Here is a 21,529-nt window from a genome sequence, read left to right on the forward strand (position 1 = left end):
GTGGTCGGTGCACTAAATCCCTTGTAATAACCAGAAGCTTGTCTGGAAGGACTCTTAATACTGCTTAACTGTGCTACCAAAAGCTGCTTCCTCCAGAGCAATTTTTTTTTTCCTATCTTCTGCATATATTTTTGGGGGAGCAGTGAGGAAGATTGGACAGGGAAATGAAGGAGATAACTGTTACATCCCTTCATCCTTTTATTGGGCAAATTGAGAAGCACACCCTGTTAAGTAACTTGCTCTTAATGTCCTCATTTTTCAGTGGCACAGACTGACTCCTTTTACCAGACCAGAATGACTTTTTCAATTTTTTCTAACCATCTGTTCTCTTTTAAGATCAATACTTGAACTGAAGAGTTCTTCTGTGTCTATTTCCAAGTGTTGACCTATATTTAATTCATGGTTATGGATTTCCACTCGGTGTCTTTTATTTTTCTTTGTCAGGTAGCAGATTATATTGTTGAAAGTGATAGAATTTGTGTTTCTAGAAGTGTTGTATTTCTGTTAGAGAATATCTAACAGATATTACAGATAAATTACAGATATTTTTATGATTTGATAGGAAAAGTATATTGTAGGAGTAGTATTTTAAATATCCACACACTTGGAAACATCTAAAATGGTTTGTAATAGACTTGAACAGAATAGATAATGATATTGATATTTTATAATTGAGTTGAACTTTTTAAAATGTAGCTTCAAAGAACATTAAAATTTACTGGTTGTGTGTAATATGAATGAATATGAGCTTTATAGAAGAGAAAATTTGACATCCCTTCCAGGTGTCTCCACCCCACACTCTGTATTTTAAGCTATGAACCCTTTTCTGATTCTTTTGTCTTGAGCTGCTGTGTGCTATTAATATGAAACTCTTTCAGCAGCTGGTAATGAGATTACACTTTATTATATTTAAGCTCTTTATGCAGATGAGGAAATCCTGATGAATTATTCAAATACATGTTCCTGCAGGGGAGGGGGAAAAGGTCACTTGCCCCTCAAACCCCGAGGGAATGGTGTTGGTGCCTTGGACAGGCTGCAGGGATGACCCCTCTGTACAGAGAAGGGCACTCAGCTGTGCTCAGTCTGTACCTGGGACAGCGAGGCTCTGCAGTGCACTGAGAGCAGCCTGTTGGACAGAGGTGTCCCCACTCTGGACCTGTTTCTCCAGGAGATCCAGGAGCTGGTGGATGACTCCCAGCTGGAACATTCGCAGGCAGTTGCCATCTGGAGAGAGGGGCACAACCAGGTGGGTGAGAGAGGTAAGAAAGACTCTGATAGACACAAATGATAAATTCAGAATTCAGGGAGTCCTTCCCTGACTATTTTCATGTCATGCTAAGATTGAGACTATAGCTTTTGCATTGGTTTTTGCAGCCTTCAGCTCTTTAGAGAGAAGTGAACATCAGCTACCTGTAAACTGATGCTGAGACAAACTCCTATGGAGTTCAGCTCAAGAGAGCTTTCAAGGGTCAATCACTGTCAAATTCAAAACCATAGGTTCTCCAGTCCCTTTTCTCTCCCCCTCAGTGCTGCTGTTTTTCCACTATACATGTAGTAGAATACCAGTGGCATTTTTCATTTCCCACCAAGATAGCTTTAAAACTCCTTTAATTTTGTTATTCTACTGATTAAAGACACTATTGTGAGACCAGAGGTATTACCCACCAATGGTAAATCTGATTACTAGTTCTGTATTGCTGTTATTCTTTGTTTTCTATGAAATAAATTATCATCAACTGTTCCCTGAAAGAATCAGAGCTAGGTTTTACTTACCTCTTTGGAGAAACTCACTTTCTGAAATGAGAAGTCTATTTGTGTTGCACTCACATGAAGCTCGGGAAATATGAGTTGACCTGGAGAGATCTGGTTTATTAAATCCCAGTGAAAGAGCAGATTTGTACATTCCAAAAAAACTATCACAGTGCTCTGCAGTATTTTGTCAGTGCATGTCTGGATCTCTCCTCCTGTCTTTGAGAACTTGCTCTGTACATGGGGCAGCTTTGTTTTCAGAAGCTGCTTAGCTCACCTTGTTAGGAAATGAGAAAGTTCTGCTAAGGAGCAAAAGGAGACTCCCTATACTACAGATGGCATCCTTTCTGAGGGAAGTGGTTTGAAGATGCCATTTGGAAAATAATTTTCTGTATTCTGCTTTATGCAGTTTGTTATACCTCAAGAGAAGTATATGCCTGACACACATGAACATCTTATTCCTGTGCTCTTACCTTGTGAAAGCTTGTTAAAAATGGCAAAACAGTGTGAACATTAAATAGAAAGGCATATTCTTATGGAATAAAGAGTTGTCATTGGAACTATACACACCTTATGCAAATGCATGGCCAAGAGCAGCTTTAGTACTTCTCATGGTTCTAACAGAATTTACAGGCTGAGGTGTACAGACTTTTCTGGTTTTGCATGTATAGCATGTAAAAAGGGCCTTAGTAATTTTAACATCTTTGCTGGTTTGGATGTTATTTCCACCTCCAAGTCATAGACACTCCTGTTGTCTTTTGAATGAGTGTCTATTATTCTTTTAATCTCTTAACATTTCACTTAGTAGCCTATTTCCCCGCTGTATTCTTACATATGTTAGATAAGAATTTGTCAAATGCTTTTAAAATGTAATTGGATATTTTCATGAGGGAACTGTCAGTCTGTGAAATAGTTGGACTTCTACTCACACAAAAATCTTTTGATAGCATCTTATGCATACATTCTCTAAAGCTAATGGTTTTGCTTGTCATTCTTGAAGTGTTCTCTTGCCTACTCTGAATCTTTGGAGGTCAGAGTATATGAGGAAAACTGCCCAGTCTTCTTTAGGAACAGGTTCTATAGAAATAGGTCACCTCTTTTGGTCTGATAAAATTCTACAGGGAAAACACTTTGATCTTCATAAAGACTAACCTTAATTGAACCTAATTTCTCTTCTCCCTTCACCTCTCAAACTGAAGAATGTCAGAGTATTTTTTTTCTTCATGTAGTAAAGTGCAAATAGGCAGAGCCTATTAGTGGTTGCCTTACTTTGATTGTCACAGAGCTCCAAATTGCTTTTCTCTCCTGTGGAGTTTTTCTTGGATAGCAGCAGAACATTCAATTTAATGGCTCATAGTTAAAGTCTGATAGGAACAGCCACTTTTCATAGCTGCAAAAGCTGTCTGTCATCTTTTCACTGCCTAGAAGTCATTTGATGCTGAGAACAGATTTCCATAGGATTTTTTTTTCCTCTCAGATTAAAAGCTGTGCATACATCAGTGGCACATACTGAGGCATGAGAGGGATTATTCACTTCTTGCACATGAAACATCTAATGCTGTTGTGGGGAAGATGAGGGAGAGGAGCCAGTGACAAAGCAAGCCATTCAGCTGAGTGAGTTGAAATAGCCAGTTAAAGGCACCGGGGGCACTTCTGTGCCCTTTGTAGGGCCATGATACACAATGGCTCATTCAGAACAAGGTGTAAGGCAAGGAAGAAAGGGAGTCTAGAAAGGTTGTGAGGTGGAGGTGAAGAGATGTGTGGATGACAGCTTGCTTTAAAAAAAACAAAAACAAACCAAAAACATTCAGACAGATGTGAGGGAATCTTTTCTAATAATTAAGCACCTATTAATGCAGAAAGTTGAGCAAATTGGTTGAGTTTGAAGCCAGCACAGTAGCTATCAGTGAGGAAGGACAGGCAGTGTGGTGAGGGTCTTTTGCTGGTTATTGAGCACAGCATGCTTTCCAGGAGTCTGCTCATAAGAATCTCTCTTCCTCTCTGCAGAGTATAAAGGCTCATTGCTTTCTATAATAGGAATTGAAATATAAAATGACTTGAGATTTCTTCCCCTCCCCCCATCCATGTCTGAGTAACCCTCCCTTCCTAAAAGTGATTTAAAACCTAAAACAGCAGTAACTCTGTGGGGGTTTTTGTTTGAGTTTGTTTGGGGTTTTTTCTGTGGGTTTGGGTTTTTTTTTTTTGTGGATTCTTTGATTTTGTTTGCTTTGTTTTATTTCTAACAAATATATTTGCCACTAAGTATTTTCAGAGTCTCCCCTCTAATAAAGTGTGGTTCAGGAAAAAGGGCAAAAGTTTGCATGCCTGATTTTCCTTCAGGATTATGCCCCCCAAATTATTATAGTATCACTAGCATCTGGTACTTAAAAGCATGGAAGTCTCTAGTCTGCAGAAAAGAAAGTAACAGTTTGAGAACCAGGGAGTAGTGAAATTGGATCGTGTTGGTTTTCTCTGCACTCACAAACAGTGGCTTTCCATCTTTGAAGGGTAGAGAATAACCAACATTACCATTTCTTTTGTAAAATTAGCAATAAGCCTTGCCCCTGTCTTGGTACCTGCAAGTGTCTGAATGTGGTGCAAGTATCTGGGTTCTAAGAGATGGTGCCACAGCCCTTAGCAAAAACTTTCTGCATGTATCTATTTGTGTTCTGAGAAATAGAGAATATCTCATACCTGATTATTAGTAACCCCAAACTGAACTGTTCTGCCAGTCAGTGATGACTTAGTTTGTTGTTAAGATTAATAATTTAAGACCTTTATGTTGTCAATTGCTTTTGGCTTGAGAGTGGTGGGATGCAGTGTAAGTGGCCAGTTCTTGATATTTTATTTTTTAATCTGTGTTGCCCAAAATACAGTATAGCAGTAATATAAACTAAGTTGCTGTTAGGCACAAGCCCTGGGCTATAGAAATGAAAAGTGTCATGCCCAAGAAGAATTCCTGCAAGGATGATATAGGAGTTTGTGGATGGGTCCCTGTCAAGTAAAAGAAACCAACAGAGATGGCAACTTCTGGATGTTGATTCTTCATGTACCTGGCCTGTAATATTCCCTTTTTTACCTCCAAGAAGCAGAGAGACAATGAGATCCGATGCAGCCTTCACAATGCACATATCTTCAGCTTGTGAACTGCCTTGGAGCCTCAGCAGGATCTCAGACAGCACCTCTGGCACATCTGCATCCACCAACTGCACTTTCAGAGCATCTGTAGAGACCATAAAGCACATTAAAAGCTTCTTGGCTCTTTGTGGAAGCATTTCAAACTAGAAAGCAAAATCCTTGAACTTTAGCCAGTTGTTTTTCAGGTGCAGTCACTGTTTCGGTTTTGTTTGTAAGGGCCTTCTGGAGCTAGAATGACACCAAGGCAGAATGAGCAAAGAATTCTGCATTGGTCTTTGGTAACACAAGAAATGTCATGAGCTTTCGTGTCTTTAAAATCTGTCAAATATTTAGGTATTTTTAGTGGAGCAGTGTCAGTAGTTGTTGCACTGCTGCTTAGAGTATGCATCTTGGCAGATTCACAGAATATTCTGAGCTGGAAGGGATCTACAAGGAGCAGCAAGTCCAACTCTTAAGTGAGTGACCCAAACAGGGATTGAATTGGTACCCAGTTTAATTTAAAATTTAAAAAAAAAAAATTATCTGTGTCTCTGCTTTCCTCTTACCCACCCTGGAGAGTAAGTTTGAATCTGCTGTCTTTTGGATCTACTGAAATGTAGTGCAATAGTATTCTCTCCCTCTTTTCTTTGTTGTCTCACCGTTCAAGTGTTGTTTGGCCCAGGATCTTGCATGTTCTTGGGACTTATTTCTCCTGAAAGGGTTGCTGGTTCTGTTAGCAGGATCTCATGGCAAACTTGGAACCCAGAGCTTAAGCCAGTACAATACACAGTCTCCCCCTGTTTCACCCAGACCAAAAGGAAACTTACCATTTTCTGCAAGTGCTTGCAGGACCTCAAAGACAATTTCTAACCTCTCATGGCTCTCTGCTCTCCTCAGTTGTTTCACCAGCTGTTCAGCAACTTTTGTCATGCTTAGAGCTTCCTTGGCTGAATCTGTATGTGATAAAGACAGGATTTTCAACTTTTAAAATTTGATTAAATGTTTAAAGACACCTCCTTATGACCTAAAGTGATAGACCTGTTTTTGAAGGCTTTTTCTACAAGTACAGAGTTCTTGTAGACTCTTCTGTTTCCAGACTCTTTCTCGACAGCATTGAGACAGCAGTACTCTGTCCCTTCACCCCCCAAGTCCTTTAACTGTTTTTCTATAATTTCTGTAGACCTCATAAGCGTCAAATTAATTCTGACTCAATTTCACCAACTCATACAAATCCATCTGTAGTGTGATTATTTAATATAAGAATTGGGACATGTCAGTTTGCTGTAGTAGTGTATTTTTTGCCTTGATGAGGTGCTTCAAGTCTTGCTGGGATCATAAACATCTGCAAGATGTATGTTAGCAAAGCTTGTCACTGTTTGACTTAGAACACATTTCAATTGAATATGGCATTAAATAATTTAACAGATATAATAAGGACAGACCTCCTCAGAGAATAATGTGACAGTATGATATCATGTCCCCTTCCCTGCATATCCCCCTAAATGCAGGAAGCAGTAGATCAAACTTTTGCCAGACCATAAATAGAGAGTGGTAATAATTTAGTACTTGGCCTTTTTCTTTCATTACTACTCACAAGTTGTGTAAAGTATGGCAAATATATTTTAAATCAGTGGAGATGCTTTTGCTTTGAAAATTGTGTAGATGAAAATGGAAGCTGTTTTGGTAAGGTATAGAAACTTAAATATTAAATAGAAATTAAATTGTAATAAGCAAGGTTTTAATTTACCAAAAATGAGGTAGTTGAAACTGTCAATTTATCATATGAAGTTATGCCATCTCTTCATTTGGAGTTTAAAGCTGTCTGTTAAAACTTAATTGTTTTAATGTACTATAATTAATTGCTGGTAGTCCAAAAAAGAGTAATTATTTCTCCAGTCCAGATACTGTGGCTAGTTCCTGAATAGGAATCAGTAGGTTTTTAAAAACAAAGCCCAAACACCACCCCTGCCCCACCCCAGAAACAAAGGTGAAAACAAGCAAAGCCCACAAGCCTGTGGGAATGGAAAGGCAGTGACAGTGTGGAGGTATTTTTGCATCTTAGAGCAAAATATCTTTGAAAAACTTATGAAAAAGACCTTACTTACCAAGGTCTGCTAGATTGTACAGGGCCAATAGAGCAACGTGGACAAGTGGTTCACTCTCTGCATAGTCAGTTAATATCCGGACCAGTGATGGGATTACTCCAACCTTCACCAGCTCTTCCTGAAGGCTGCCTGCTCAGCAAAGCACAAGTGTTAAAGGGGATTAAATCAGGAACTGATTAAATCAGTGCCAAGGGTCCAACGGAGATGCTCAGGAGCAAGGTAGTCTGGTTCTTTCTCATGCTGTTCGAATTTGTAAAGCTTTTGTGTGGTGGCTTCAGGCTAATATGTGTGAGGAGGAAATGTGAGTTTGGAACAGATTTTTTTCTAAATCTCCTGGTTTGACTTTCACTTCAGGTATTAAGCCAGTGTCTCCATCCATGTGTGCTTACTGAGGAAAACCCTGATAACTGTTTTTTTCTTTTTGTAACTTATTTTGTAACGAATGAAAGCTTAATATCTGGAATGATCTGGAGGATGCTGAGAACTATAAGATAGAGTTGGACAGTGATGGTTGCTTAACAGCTCAATGGCACTGCTTTTGCAGCAGTGTCCTGCTGAGAGCTGGGCTGCTGCTTGGGTGCCAGAGCGCATGGCAGACACCAGAACTCTGGTGCTGTTGAAGCACAGGCAGTTGGAATTCAGACAGGGAATTGGTGAAGTTGATTTTTTTTCTCCTTGATTCATTTATTGCTATGTTAGTAATAGGATTTATTAAAGCATGTCACAGTCGTCTTGGCAAATGTGTGCTGGGGCTGTGCTCTGCCAGGAGGGAAGCAGATGTGCAGGATGGCCATATGCTGCAGCAGTACTGTGTACGGGAGCTGCATGAGCTGGGAATGTAATTGTGGGGAAAAGCTTTTTTAAACCATTGTGTCATTCCCTGGTGAATACACATAACTCACAGGAAGCTCAGTGGAGTCTATACCAGCTACCATTGTGCTTGGATTTTGTAAGAACAGTGTAGGAGGCAGACACACAACTTTATAAGTAAAGTTGTGCAGATCCACACTAGGAGGATTGGGGAAGATAGGTTGAAGGCAGAGGGTAATGGATAGGAGATACTGGGTGAAAATTTCCGTATTACTTTCAGTATGCAGTAAATATTTTGCTCAGTCTGGGAGTCAAAGATAAAAAAAACCCTTAATCTGTTTTGGGCAAATGAAAATTGTTTAACTTGTGAGGCCAGCAAGCAAGTTGGTATCCAGGCAATTTGGAGCACAAAAATCTCTTGCATGCAAGCAATGGTCCTCAGAGAAGAGTATTCCTTGTGTAGATAAATATCTCAGTATTTTTTTTAATCTCTTTTTTCCTAACACACATTTTAAACAAGTGCTTTGTTTTAATAGATGTTCTTACTACTTTGGAAGAAGTCCAAGCCATTTAGGATTTGACCCAAGGCAAGTCTGCAAAATTGGTTATGATATCTGCTCCTCTTGTAATTTCAAAGCAGTTCTGACAGACGTGCCACCTTGAAGTTAAAAATGTGAAGGAACCCAGAGTTCAGGCAGAGCTTGGGGTGCATTCAGCCAGGTGTCTGTGAGCTCTGTGAATTGCATACCTAAGTGGAGGCTGAAGTGCACGATGTGCTCAGGTCTCACAAAGTTATTATGAGTTACAGATTATAATGCCTTTTAAAATAATGCCTCAGAGCCAGGGAAAAGCAGATTCTCTTCCGTGGATACTTACGATTATCGTAACAGATCCGGCCAATGGCCCTCCCAGCATGGAGCAGCATTTCTTGGTCTGTGCTCTCCAGCAAGGGTATCAGTGTTAGGACCAAATCTGCTTCAATGCATGGTCTCGTCATTTCCTCTGCATAGATAAGAGAGAGGGAATGCCAGGCTTTTGCCATTTAGAAATAAACCAACTGCAATAACAGTAGCTGCTAGCTGTGAAACAAAATTCAGGAGTGAAAACATAAAGCTAATGTGCTGTAAGATGCCTTGTAGTAATATTTGAGCACGACTTACCATTTTTGGCTATCTCTGAAAGCACGTGGGCTGCTTTCACTGCACATCTTGGATTGCCCTTCAGGATTTTTGCCAAAGCTGGGAAGATCCCACTCCCTCTGAGTAGGTGGAAGGATCTCTGCTCTGCAATGATAAGAGTGTTAGCAATACCTGCAGTAGGTTTGCAGCTGTTTTATTCACATTCTCCTTTGTTTCCTGGAGTTCTGACTGGGTGTCTGTGGGATCCAAGCTTCTGATTGAACTAGGTTCTTAAGGGCTGTCTGAGACTGAATATATAGGCTTGAATTGCAGCAAGTGTGGTTCCAGCTGATTACTCTGCTGCATGCTGAATTGAAGCAGAGGAGGCAAAGCAAAGAGGAAAACAGTTTCATCTTCTCTGACTATAAAAGGATGCCTCCATAAGGCAGGGAAGTCAGGGGTTAAGATGCTATTCTTGAGGTATGGCCTAGCAATTAATTCTGTAGGTGGGCACAGCATCTTTTATTAGACTAGCAATTAGAACAGACAATTCCCTTAGCATTTTTTCATCAAAAATATGGCCAGCTGTCCCGAAAGTAGTAAATCACCATCTGCCAGGAGACTCAAATAAATGCACGTTTATGTGATTTTAGGAAAATGTGTGAAGGCTTTAGGGACTTTGGTTTAAGTAGACTAGAAACTACTTTTAAAATGCCTGACCTGATAGGATCACCCTAAATTAATCCTAGGAGTCTGCAATAAATAGAATATTAAACCTGGAAATTCTCTGGAGCTTTTGGTATTTTAGTGACCAGTAGCTTTATCTCGTCACAGGTAATTTTGTGAGTTTTATACAGAGAGAAAAGAAAGCAGCACAGCCCGAGGACAGCTATAGTTCCAGCAGCAATCACTTCCTGAAATACAGAGTATCACAATAAACAAAACCTGCCATGAATTCTTTTGAATTGTGCAAACGGTTAATTAGTGATCCAGAGTGATACTTAACTATCTTCACTAATAGCCAAGAGAATCCCATTCAAACATTCAAGGATCTGATCTTCAGCTTCTGTGTCATCTCCACAAAGCCCAAGGTATTCCAGGTGCTTATTCAGGGTTTCTAAACAGAATGAGATAGAAAACTTTGATGAGCCAACATGGAAAATATTGAGTTCCTTATGGTAGTTCTTTTCAGTGCTAATGTCTTACTATAAAATAATTTCCTGAAGGGTCAAGATCTAAACATACTCATTTATTCCCAAAGCATGAGGTCAAAGGCTTGGTCACTTCTCAGACAGCACATAGCTCTTGTGCAGGGATAAATTCTATTTGGAAACAGAAATTAACATATAATAACTGTGGCAGAGTTTGAGGTGGGGAGGAGTGAGGGTTAATTACAGGACCCAAATCAAGCCTGTAATTTCTAAATACCTGTTTATCATAAAGAGAGTACTTGCAGCTCAAGTAACTGAGTATCGACTGTGGCTGTGGCCAGTAGCAGGCCCTGAAAAAATGTGAGAAAAAGATGAGGTAAAATACTCCTCCCTTTGTTTCTGGTGACTTCGGCCTTTAGAAATATACCTGGTATTTACATCAATATATATCTAATGAATGTTGATCAACTTCTATTTGAATTTTTTTTACCTGTATAAGTTAATTCAAAATTTTTATCTCCACATCACACAGTAACATTAAGTTCCACATTTTTACTGTTGTAAGAGGAAGATACTTCCCTTTGTTTTAAAATATTTACCAAAAAGGTCAAAGTTGGTGGCCTTTGAGTTGCTGTAGTAAGAGAAAAGAATTATATTTCACTATTTGCTCTTCCATGTCTGTCATAATCAGATGGATTTTTATTATAGTCCTTCTTTGTAATTCCTCTGCCAATTTGCTTAGTATTTGCAGAATATTTTTCCATCTCACTTTTATTCTTTGTGAGGATCTAGAATTTGAAAGTATTCTCAAGAGTCAGATAGACTGGGATTCAGACAGAGATTGTCATGTTTTGTTTCGTACTCTGTTAATCAAAATCTCTTATCTTCCAGGCAATGGGAGTTAACTTAAACTCCACCATCATTTATAATTTGACCATCTTTTCCCCATGTAGATTGTCTTGCATTTGCACACACTGAGCTTGATGTGCCTCTTTATCCCAAGTCACACAGGGTGATACAATTTTCCTGCAATTCTCTACAGTCAATTTTGAGTACTCCAAATAATAAAAAAACGCCTTACCATTGTGCTATTTCTAGGTCATTTATGAATATATTGGATTACACAGGTTCCAGCAAAGGCAACCTCTAATAATTTTGGCTTTCTCTTGTAAAAACAGCCTTTATTCAGCTCTTCAGGCTTCATCAGATAATCATCTTTCATATCCCAAGATAACTTAGATAAAGGTTATTGAAAGGTTTGTAGAAATTGAAATGCATTAACAGTATCTCCTTTATTGACCTTCTTACCAGCTCCTTAAAAATATGTTTAGAGACAGATTGAGCATTACTTACCTCCACAAAAGTCAGACTGTCTTTTTTCACCATGTCTGTGTTTAGTATTTCTGTGCTTTGCTATAATCCTGCAGTTTACCTGTGCAGAGATCAGACTTCTGCACCTTAATTTCCCGCATTCCTAGCAACTGTTTTTGTAAACTCATCCCACTCTTACTGCTTCCAGCTTTATTATTGCTGCTGTTGATCTCAGTGATATTCTGGGTGTCACAGTTAATGATTTGATGAGTCACCTCTAAATCTCTTATAAACTCTGTAGTATAGCATCCAATTCTGACAGTCAGTTACCACTTATTTTATTGACTTGTTTCACATCTCCTCTCCCTTCGATGTGAAGATTCCTCCATCTACCTTCAGAAAACAGAAAGACCTAAAATGCCTGCAAATAATGCAAGAAATATTGCTGGAAAACTGATGTCTGAAGTAGCTAATGTTTAGTAGGATATAATGTAGGATGTTAGAAAGACTCTAGTAAAATAGCATTTCTGCTTTATAAATGGTTTCATTGAAAATTCTAACTCAGGAGTCATGCTTCAGAAATTATTTAATGAGGATTAATAATTGATCACTTATTTTTGTGCAGTGAACTCACTATATTCTCTGTCCCTAATGTATCCATTAATTAATGTGAGGGTTTTTTAAATGAAAATATATGAATTTAGTGCATACAGAAATTTACCTCTGAGGAACAGAAGTGTCCTTAGTTTTGGAAAGAGGATGAAGTAAAGGGAGTTGAAGTAGAACACAATTAAAAGCTGTTACTGCCTATTGAGAAGAAAAATTATTTAGCTTAAAAATGTTAAAGCAGTTATTTAAAAGCAGTTTTGCTTTTGTTTGTGCATTAAAGAAGCTGCCATCTCTAGAAAAAAGGCTGGATTCATCAGGTCCAGTTGTCCTGCCAAAATTTGCTGAATAAATCATTTTGTGTAAATGAAGTGCAGTAGAACGCAGCTTTTTGTGCACAAAAACCAGAAAATAAACAAACCACCTGAGCAACCTGACAGCTGAATCAGGTTTGATCTTAAATGAAGATCTAGTGGGAGGGAGCAGAAGGCTACAAGTGCTGAGTGGGCATGAGATAAATTAGGAGTCTATGAGATTGAATCATCTACTGAACTCTGCTTTCATCTTATCAGGACCCAAAATATGTTGGCATTTGACTTCTAGTACTGTGTTCTCTAACTAGAGCAATATTGATTTTTGCAAATATATTTCTCATACATTTCTAATTAGGATCTATAAAGCTATGGAACCACAACTGGATTTCTCAAGATGGAGGAGGTTGTTTTACAAATAACAGGGGACAGACAGTGCTGGTCACTCGTTGGGTCAGTGCAGTGGTAACTAGAAATCCAGATGCTTTGTCATTTCTCCAGAGAATAGATGAGTAAAATAACACCATGTGCCTGATGACAAAGTCCTTGTAAAACACCCCTCTGATTTCAGTCTGTAGTATTTTAAAATTAGTAGTATAAACTGTAGCTGACAGAGTTACTTACAAAAGCCTCACAGAAAGCATTTAGCTATAACAGTGTTCAAATACAGAACCCTTTTCTCAGGAACTCGATTTTATCATGCTTGTTATTCATAAAAACTTGATTAACTTAACCAGCTTGGGACTGGCTCCTCAATACTCCTTGTGTTTAAGTCTGTGCTTCTGTAGGAGCAGTGAAGCAGATATTAGGACAGTTATTTATGTGAAAAAGCTGTAGAACATATAGAGATCGTGACTAAAACTGACCAGAAAAGGGCATTTATTTCTCTTTTGCGGAAAATTCTGGGGTGTTGACGTTTTGTTTCATCCTGTGCTGGAATAGATTATTGACACTGTGAAACTTAGAGGCAGACCAGAACGATTTGTTCCAGGTTTTGTGCAGAAGTGGTTCTTTGCCAGCCAGGGGCTGCGGGGAGCCGGGCTGGAAGGGGGCCAGCCAGCTGGTCAGACAGCAGGGAGTGCCTGCCTGCCCTCTGAGGAGCCTTTCAGCAGAATAAACATGTTCCCAAGGAACACTACTCGTTCCCTTGAATCAGCATTTTTGCTGGAATATTGCTCATCAGCTTTACTAATTCACCGTGGAGGAGAGGGAAAGGGGCACTCGTTGACTGCAGGGCCTGAGGTTAGAAGTCTCTTGAGATTGAGGTACAAAAGGCTTTTTTCCTGAGCTGAAGGCCTAGATTATTAATTCACACACAACTCTGTACATAAAATACCGATTACGAGGCATAGGGACCAGACTTTGGAGTGGGAGTTGGGTTTTGATCATCCTAATGAGAGCAGAGACAGTAGTGCAGGAAATGCGCCGTAGCATTGCAATTTTATCTGCCTTCTGCAGAGGGGAAAGAGCCAGGAGAAGTGAGCTCTCTGGATCCCTTGAACCACTGCTCTGTCAATTCAGTGCTAGTTTTGACCTGTAAAGTCCTCAGGGAGTGAGAGAATCCCACACATCTTCCTCTTTCAGCAACTGATTTTGCCCCTTCAAAAATAGCAATGGCTTCTGATTTTTTCCTTTTTATAGCTGCTCACATGTGTAGAGATATTTTGTCTTTTTTTTCTAGAGGAAGTATAGACTCTATCCTTCAATCTAAATGCTGTTCTTGGTATTACTTATTGTTTGGGTCCTGAGCAGTGTGAGATCTGTATGAACCAATTTGAGGGCTTGAAACAACTTAATCCAGTCAAATGCCTTGTGTTTTGCTGCCTCTTCCTTCACTAGTTTCTCGAACTGAACCTATTCTTCTGTGACTTACCTTTAATATACTTTAGAAGGTTCTTGCATGTATTATTATCACCATCATTACCTTGTTTTTCTGCTTTGAATAATGCTTTTTTTCTGGAGTATAAAGATGTGGTAATTATTCACAATAGAGGTCTATTTAGCTTTGTCTAATGTCTCTGGAAAAGATGATTAAACAATAGTAAAAAAAGACCCTGTGTATCCTTTCCCAGGTATGCTTTCTTAACTCCTAGTAATCAACTTCACTGGGATTTTCTTTGGTGGAAGTTTCACCTTGTTTAATTGCACATTGAAGTATTTATGTTGAATTTGTTTGCAATTTAGCTTGCAGAACATGGACTAGAGAGAAGTGCCACAAAGTAACTTTGGATTGAGAGAGAAAATAACTCATTCTTGTTTTTTCTTGTTGAAATAGTCCTCTGGCCTTCTCTTGACTGTAGCTTTCTGTAAATGTATTGTATCACCAGAGCAGGAAACACAAGTCTCTATTTTGATATATCCTGTGTAACAGCTGAGGGATGAGGGTTAGGGTCAAGAGTAGCTGAAAAGTATAAGATGAAGCCTGAAGAAACTAAAATTTCAACTCCTAATACTACAAAATAGCTGCTGGATCTGTCTAGCAACATAATTAAAAACAATGCTAAAAGAAAAGCTGACTTGCATTCGTCGTAGTCTGGCAGCCTGCAAAATCATGTAGCTGTGAGTCTCCATTTTCTCACAGTATTGTTTTAATCATCTACCCTAAAATAGATAAAGTAATTCCTGGTTTCTTGAGGCATGTCCTGAATAAACCTATGGTAATAAATGTACCTTTATGCTTAGTAGAAGCATTATTGTATAGTAGTCAAAATAAAGCTCCAGGTCTCCTTGTCTGGGAATGTGACATTAAATTTGTTTCATATGAAGCATAAAGGTGTAAATTGGAGATGGAGAAGTCCAGGAGGGCTGGCAAGTGTATGTGTGTTAAGAGCAAATAAAGCCTGTAAGGTCAAATACATTCCTGCTGGCTGTGAATGGTGCAGCTACATGATTATAGCATTTTGCTGTAACCAAGGGTAGCAAAAGCTGCTGCTTTTGATTTTGTTACCAGGGAAGGGAGGAGAAAGGTGCAACTCAATTCAAGGAATTTTTTTTTTTTTAATTTCTCCAGTGGTGAATTGTTGTATTTCATCTCTAGAAAGTCATGCAACTGTTTTGGGACTGGGCTGACTTATATTCTTTCCAATAGAACTATTTTATCTTGGTGCATGAAGTAAAGTATTGGAGGAACAGATCCTCCATCTCTTCAGGCTTTCAAACCCATGGCAAGAAAATTGTCCTATAAATCGGATAAGCTATTATCTATGTCTCCATGGAAAGCCACTTACGGCCATGTTAAAAGATACATTTTGTGTCTTTTTCACTGCACTCAAGGGTGATGAGATGTAGGAGAAAAATCTCTAGATTAAAAATGATTAAAGACCCAGGGAGAGACTTTAATATCCTGAGGATGAAAGGGATATAATTATGAACAACTCCTGACCTGGCTAGTTTTTAACTCTTGTTCTTCTGCATTCTTCAGCAACCCTCTTCAAGAAGGAAAGGAGTAGGAATGTATGAGTATAGTTTTTCCTAGAAGGCTGGTGTCCTGACATTATCTGGGAATTGAAATATCTCTTCCAACCACTTTTAGAATCTGAAAAGGTCCGTGTTTTCTTTAATATCTTTTTTTCCTAATCTACACTATGGATAATTATTCTCAATGTTAACGGCAAAGTACATAAGTGTGCTCTAAAAATACTTCTTGCCTAGAACTGGAGAACAGAGGCAAGCCCACTGTGTTGTTCCCAAAATCTTGCCTTTTGCTCATTGCTTTTGTAGCCTTTCTGGACTGCACTGGTCCATCCTGAGCTCCTTAAGATATTCAATGCCTATGATCCTGTGGGATTGACCTTTCAATGTTTTACTATTCAAAGAATATGAGCAAGCAGCAGGTTTTAAAGGAGATTTTCACTATTTAGCCTGAGCCACAGGTGGAAGGGCTGAAGAAGACAGGAATTTAAGCCTGACTGGCTAGTACTTACATTAATGTTATCTATTAATCACAAGGATTTAAAGATAATCTTTCTGTAATCCATGTCTAAAATTCTCTTAATTGTCACAAATGAGGTAGGACAGCCACAAAGGCTCTCTTTGATGTTGTTGTCATAAATAGCATTATTATTTTTTTAAATGAGGTAAAGAAATCACTTAGTAAAGTAGAAAAAGAAACTGAGATGGACAGAAGTTTTCAGAAAACTAGTAGGGAAATGCAGGCTTAGAAGAGGCCCTAGTAAAAGGAGATACTGATATTCTTGTTGTAACCCAAATTGATATGTTGTTATGGTGAGAAAAAAAAGGGCAATTGATTGTGAAATGGAGATTGTTTGGGAGGGGTAAAGTAGCTCTGTATTTTTATATTTTTTGGCTTTATTCTTGGGTAATTGAATTTCACCAAGGAGGGAGTAGAGGAAAAAGTGTGTGAGGAAAGCTGTGGGTAGAAAGCAGATCCTGTTGGCTTGTGCCTGATCTTATGCCCTGTGGAGTCAACAAGAAAAGTGGCTGCAGAACCCTGACTGAAAAAAGATAAGAGGAAAAATATGATAACCTAAAACAGGCCAGTGAGATAAGTCAAAATAAAGCCAGCCAGGTGCAGTCAGGGAGAACATATGTGCCAAAGAGCATGAAAAGCTGCTTAATTGTATTCTGTTAAACTTAATTCTTTCTTTGAGGGATGAAGAATAGGGATAAAATTCACTTTAGTGTAAAGGTATCAAAATGTTGTAAACTTGTGTACCATAAAGTGCCTTTTTACATGCCTGATAATTTATCTAACTTAGTTCTTGGGGAATTGGTCTGTTGGACATACACCAGCTTCATGGGCTAATGCTGAGCCTGAGCTCCCAGATGCTCCAATTCCCTATGGGAATTCTAGATCCAAAGGCTGGAAGTCGTGCTTGCAGGAATAGCCACAAATGTGCTGTGCTCAAAAGCAGTGAGTAAAGCACCATCAGCATAATTTGTGTTTGGGTAATATTTTCAGGTAGGTTTGTTTTTATAAACAAGGGGTCAGGAAACTTAATGGTTTAAATCAAAGTTCAATCTCTTTCACAGTTGTTTGGTTCCAGGAGGTGTTGATTTCATCATGTATCATGAAAAAGGAGTAAATTGTCAGTGCAGCAAAACTACATGTGGGCAGATAAGCAACCAGACAAATTGTGGCAGCTGGGGATAAATTGGCTTCATTTATGGAAATGAATGAAATTTCTGTCTTGCTCACTGGAGATCTAGTTTTCTGCATTTGTTGAGTGATGCTGGTCTCTAAAGATACCTTTGATTGTGCAGTTAATATACATCTTGAGTTTTGCAGCATAAAGTCAATTAAGGGAACCCTTCCTTATGGTTATCATGTGTGTATGGGAAGAAGGCCTTAGTCTCAGCCAAACAGAATTCAGCCTAGTTTTCCTGGCTCCCTAAACTTAGCTTGAAGAGCTGTCAGTGGAGAAGAAAACCGCTTAGATTCCACAGCAGAGAAAACACTGATTGCCTTTGCCTGACAACTCCTACAAGGGGCTTTTTTAGCCAAGCAAAAGAAGGGTTGTGGGGGAAAAAAAAAAAAAAAAAAGCCTTTTTGCTGATATGAAAGCATTGACCCAGGCCTCAGCTCTCCCTGCTAAACCATCCCTTGGGAGTGTAGGTGGATGCTGGGCACGGGGTCACACCAGGGACACCCCACCAGAGCCACGTGGAGACAGCAATATAACAAAATAACAAAACTATTGGCCTTTTGTGCCTTGACTCTACCTAAACAGGCACAGCACAAAGGTCCCACTGTCCAGATTAAAATTCCTGAACTTCTAGAGTTTGATTAATGATTGCTTCTATGCAGTTAAACACACAGGCCCGTGCGTTTGTCTGTTCTGCCTGTGTTTGAAGAACCATAGTGCAAAGATACATTGTAGGCCTTGAAAGGGCGTTAATTTCTCTTTTGCTCCTCTGGTACAATGCCAGAAAAGTGTATTTTGTCTGTCACTTGTCCTCCACCTGTCTTGTTCTTGCTAATTGCTGGTCTGACTCCACTAAAGTCCTGGAAAAAGCCATTGGGAGAGGAGGATTTTGTTCCTGGCTGTTGAAGGTAAGGGGATTGCGTGAGCTCTGGAGTGAGGTTGATGCCTCAAGTTTTAGCTTTGATGTATTTCAGATTCTGTGCTGCCTAGGGTTGTAGTTCTGAGCCTCATATTAAGTGTTAGTCAGCTCTTCACAGAGTTGGCAGACAAAACAAAGCCCTTTCCTGCTGAAAACCAAGGACAATGGTTACGAGTTTTCAGGCCCAGAAGCACAAACAACGGTGGGCTGAAGGGAGAAAATGAGGATGGGACTTCATAATCTGAAGCTGTAATTGGACAATTAAACCCCACTATGCAAATGGACTAAAACTTATAAAAGTGTCAGACCTCATGACCAGTTGCCCATTTTGTGACCATTTTCAGTCCACCTTGGGTGTAGCCCTGGCCAGGTTCCTGTGCTGCCCAAGGCCTTAAAGGCCTTTTAATAAATATCTACTTTATTCTCTGCTCTGTCCAGTCTCTGTTCCAGGTCAGCCTTCCCAAGGCATCAAGGTACCTTCTTACTCTCAGACATCTCCAGAATAAAGTGGACAGTAGTGGGAATTTGCCTAAATTCTGTTAAATGTAGGGTTTTTTTACATTTTTTGCCCATGTCTGAAATGTTGAGGTGCTGGATATCATGATTTCGATCCTGACATGTGTGTTTGGCCTATTTTATAATGAGAGAGGTGTGAAGAAGATCCAGTATTGAAGCTGGTTGCATAATGGACGTGCCAGGAATATTTTTTCTTGCTTAGTGGGGGTGTGTGTTTGGCTATTTTTATGCAGTATAAGAGACTTGATACTGCAAAAAAAGATCATTCTCAATTCTGACACACATTTTGAAAGCCATGGCCTTACAAGCTCTGTCGATGCTTAATGCAAGTAACATGCTGCTGTAAGAGATGTCCTACAATTCAGAGCTCTGCTCCAAACCCACATTGCTCAGCAGAATCTGCTCATTGTTGCAGCACTTTATCAATATCTATAAAGTGCTACTTTTATGCTTGTTCCCAGCAGAGCAAGAAGGATCAGGTTTTAAATATTTGCAGATGGACACAAGTGTCTTAAGGATTTTGCAAATCCAATTTTTTTTTTCTGAGTAATTTCTTATTTTAACTTAATGATGTTGGCCTGATTACCTGCCCTGTGTGAGTAGGTTTGAGCTCTGCTGCATGACTGGGTTGGTGTTCCCTCGACATTGAAGGTTGCAATAAGATTTTTGCTGGACAAAATTGTGTTTCCATAATGCTGTGCAAGCTTTTTTGACATTACCTAGAAATATCAGGTTCAAAAATCTTGGCTCGTGTCTCTCGCTTCTATTTGTCTGGAAGAAATGCTTGCAATTGTTAGAAATGATCTAAATAATTTTATTAATATCAACATTATCAAAGTGTGTGGGAGGGGCTTTTCAGAAAAAGAAACATTTAATAAAAGGAGGGAGAGACTGTCTCTGAGCAGGTCATAAGATTCTTCTGCTGTGCTGAGCTTGTCTTGGCTGAATTACTTTGTGACTAGATTTCTTCCTATTGTTCTACTTTTTTTGCACAAGTGAGTTAAAGAATGATGACATTATTTGGATAAAATAGTTTTGGAATGCTAGATATTTTAACATCTGCATTGAACAGTGCTGATTCCAAATACTTCTGATATTTCTTATAGTCTCAAAATATTTTGTAATTTGTAACATGGGCTAATTTCTTTTAAATGGGTATTTGTTTTTCCTGTCTGGAATTGGGTTTTTTTTTGAAGGAGTTTCTACAGATCTTTCAGTAAAGCTGAGCTTCTTTTATTCCCAAATGTTTTCAAACTGGACAGGACATAATTTTGTACTCTTAACTACAAAGGACCATAGCAAGGTCCCCATTCCAATTTTTAAATAACCATGTACAGTCACTGTCCTTCCCTGGACTGGGCCCTGAATGAACTACTTTTTCTATATAGATTTAATTTAAATTGTATCTCCATTAGAAAACAGCTCCCCCTGGAAACTGGATTTTGATATTAGGATAGTGAAAAGATAATTTAGCTCTTTCCAAGCGACACTGTATTTTATTTACTTAATTTAGGTTTTTTAATGCGTGTGGAGGGATCCCAAAGCACAAGAATGATAGATGTAGGCAAACGGATTTTAAAAGTTGGATTGCAACAGAGCAAGAAGGGGGGATTGTTTCATCTTTTTGGTTTCTTTTTCAGATTGTTGGTGACCGTGTGATACAAACAAGTCCTTAGGAACAGAAGAGATGGAAACACATACAGGGTATGAACCTTCAGACACAATCTCATCCTATCTCAATTGCAAGAGCTTTGTTACACAAACGACCTCATAAATGAGGCTGAGACCCTTTGAGGAATTGGTTCAAAACTACTTTTGGGACCGTGTCTCCCCTCCTGCAGCCTGTACAGGTCAGGGTGGCTTTATTGCCTTTGGTGCAGTCTATTTCTAGTACTACAGAATGAGTGTGGCTGAATTTTTATTAGGTTCTAGACAGCAATAAGCTTTGTTGACTCTGATTTATTTAAGTGCATCTGATACAATGCTTTAAAATCTAGAAGGAAAAACAACTTGAATTAAAAGCAGCAGCTGTGGGATTTCCCTATGGCGTTGATGTATTATGGGTTTATAATGCTGTTGAAGCAAATGGTGAGATGCTGGGGAATGCTGAAAACTGCACACACAAGGAATTTGTAATATTGTCCAGGCTGGCTTTAGTATTTTTATTTGTAAGGAAGGTAGCACAGCCTACATTTAAAAATTGCCTGAATTGTTATATGATTTTACATGAATGAATAAGTTTGGTGTTGTTTTTTTTGTTGTTGTTGTTTTTTTTTTTTTTAAGATAAGTTTGACAAACCTGTAATTAGAATTGTGTGGGTTTCTGTTCATAGTTTCTTATTATCCTGCCCAGAGTTTTGTGGAACAGTGCTGTGTGAGCAAAAGCAGGCTGGAAAGAGCAGGAACACAAGTGGGAATAAAAACTTTGAGCCACGACCAGCAAATAAATCAAAAGGATAAGCCTTCTGAGCAGAACATTCAGAAAGTAGGACAGGTACACATAAATGATGTAGGAGTAGAAGAAACAATCCACCAAGTTCAGCTGTCACCACATGAATTGCAATAGAAAGTCAGTCCTACAGAAATGACCTGTATAAATAGAGGTAGTTTGGCCAGAAGCAGTACTTGTCTAATACTGGTTTCGTCCACTTATGTTTTGTGCCCATCTCTCTCACTGTTTAAAGTGCTTTAAAGTTAAATTTTGACCTGCT

The 21,529-nt window shown here is 39.0% G+C and overlaps 1 protein-coding gene across 1 annotated transcript in view; it reads right to left on the reverse strand.

Moving 5' to 3' along the window:
- Positions 1 to 21,529, reverse strand: part of LOC136364310 (rap1 GTPase-GDP dissociation stimulator 1-like) — a 30,066-nt gene that overhangs the window by 7,524 nt on the left and 1,013 nt on the right. Inside the window, 7 exon segments of the mRNA XM_066324171.1 lie at positions 1,090 to 1,224; positions 4,829 to 4,972; positions 5,694 to 5,819; positions 6,972 to 7,096; positions 8,654 to 8,783; positions 8,942 to 9,064; positions 9,906 to 10,016. Coding sequence (XP_066180268.1) covers positions 1,090 to 1,224; positions 4,829 to 4,972; positions 5,694 to 5,819; positions 6,972 to 7,096; positions 8,654 to 8,783; positions 8,942 to 9,064; positions 9,906 to 10,016 — 894 coding nt within the window.

Source organism: Sylvia atricapilla, chromosome 8, assembly GCF_009819655.1.
Source record: "Sylvia atricapilla isolate bSylAtr1 chromosome 8, bSylAtr1.pri, whole genome shotgun sequence".
Taxonomy (NCBI): domain Eukaryota; kingdom Metazoa; phylum Chordata; class Aves; order Passeriformes; family Sylviidae; genus Sylvia; species Sylvia atricapilla.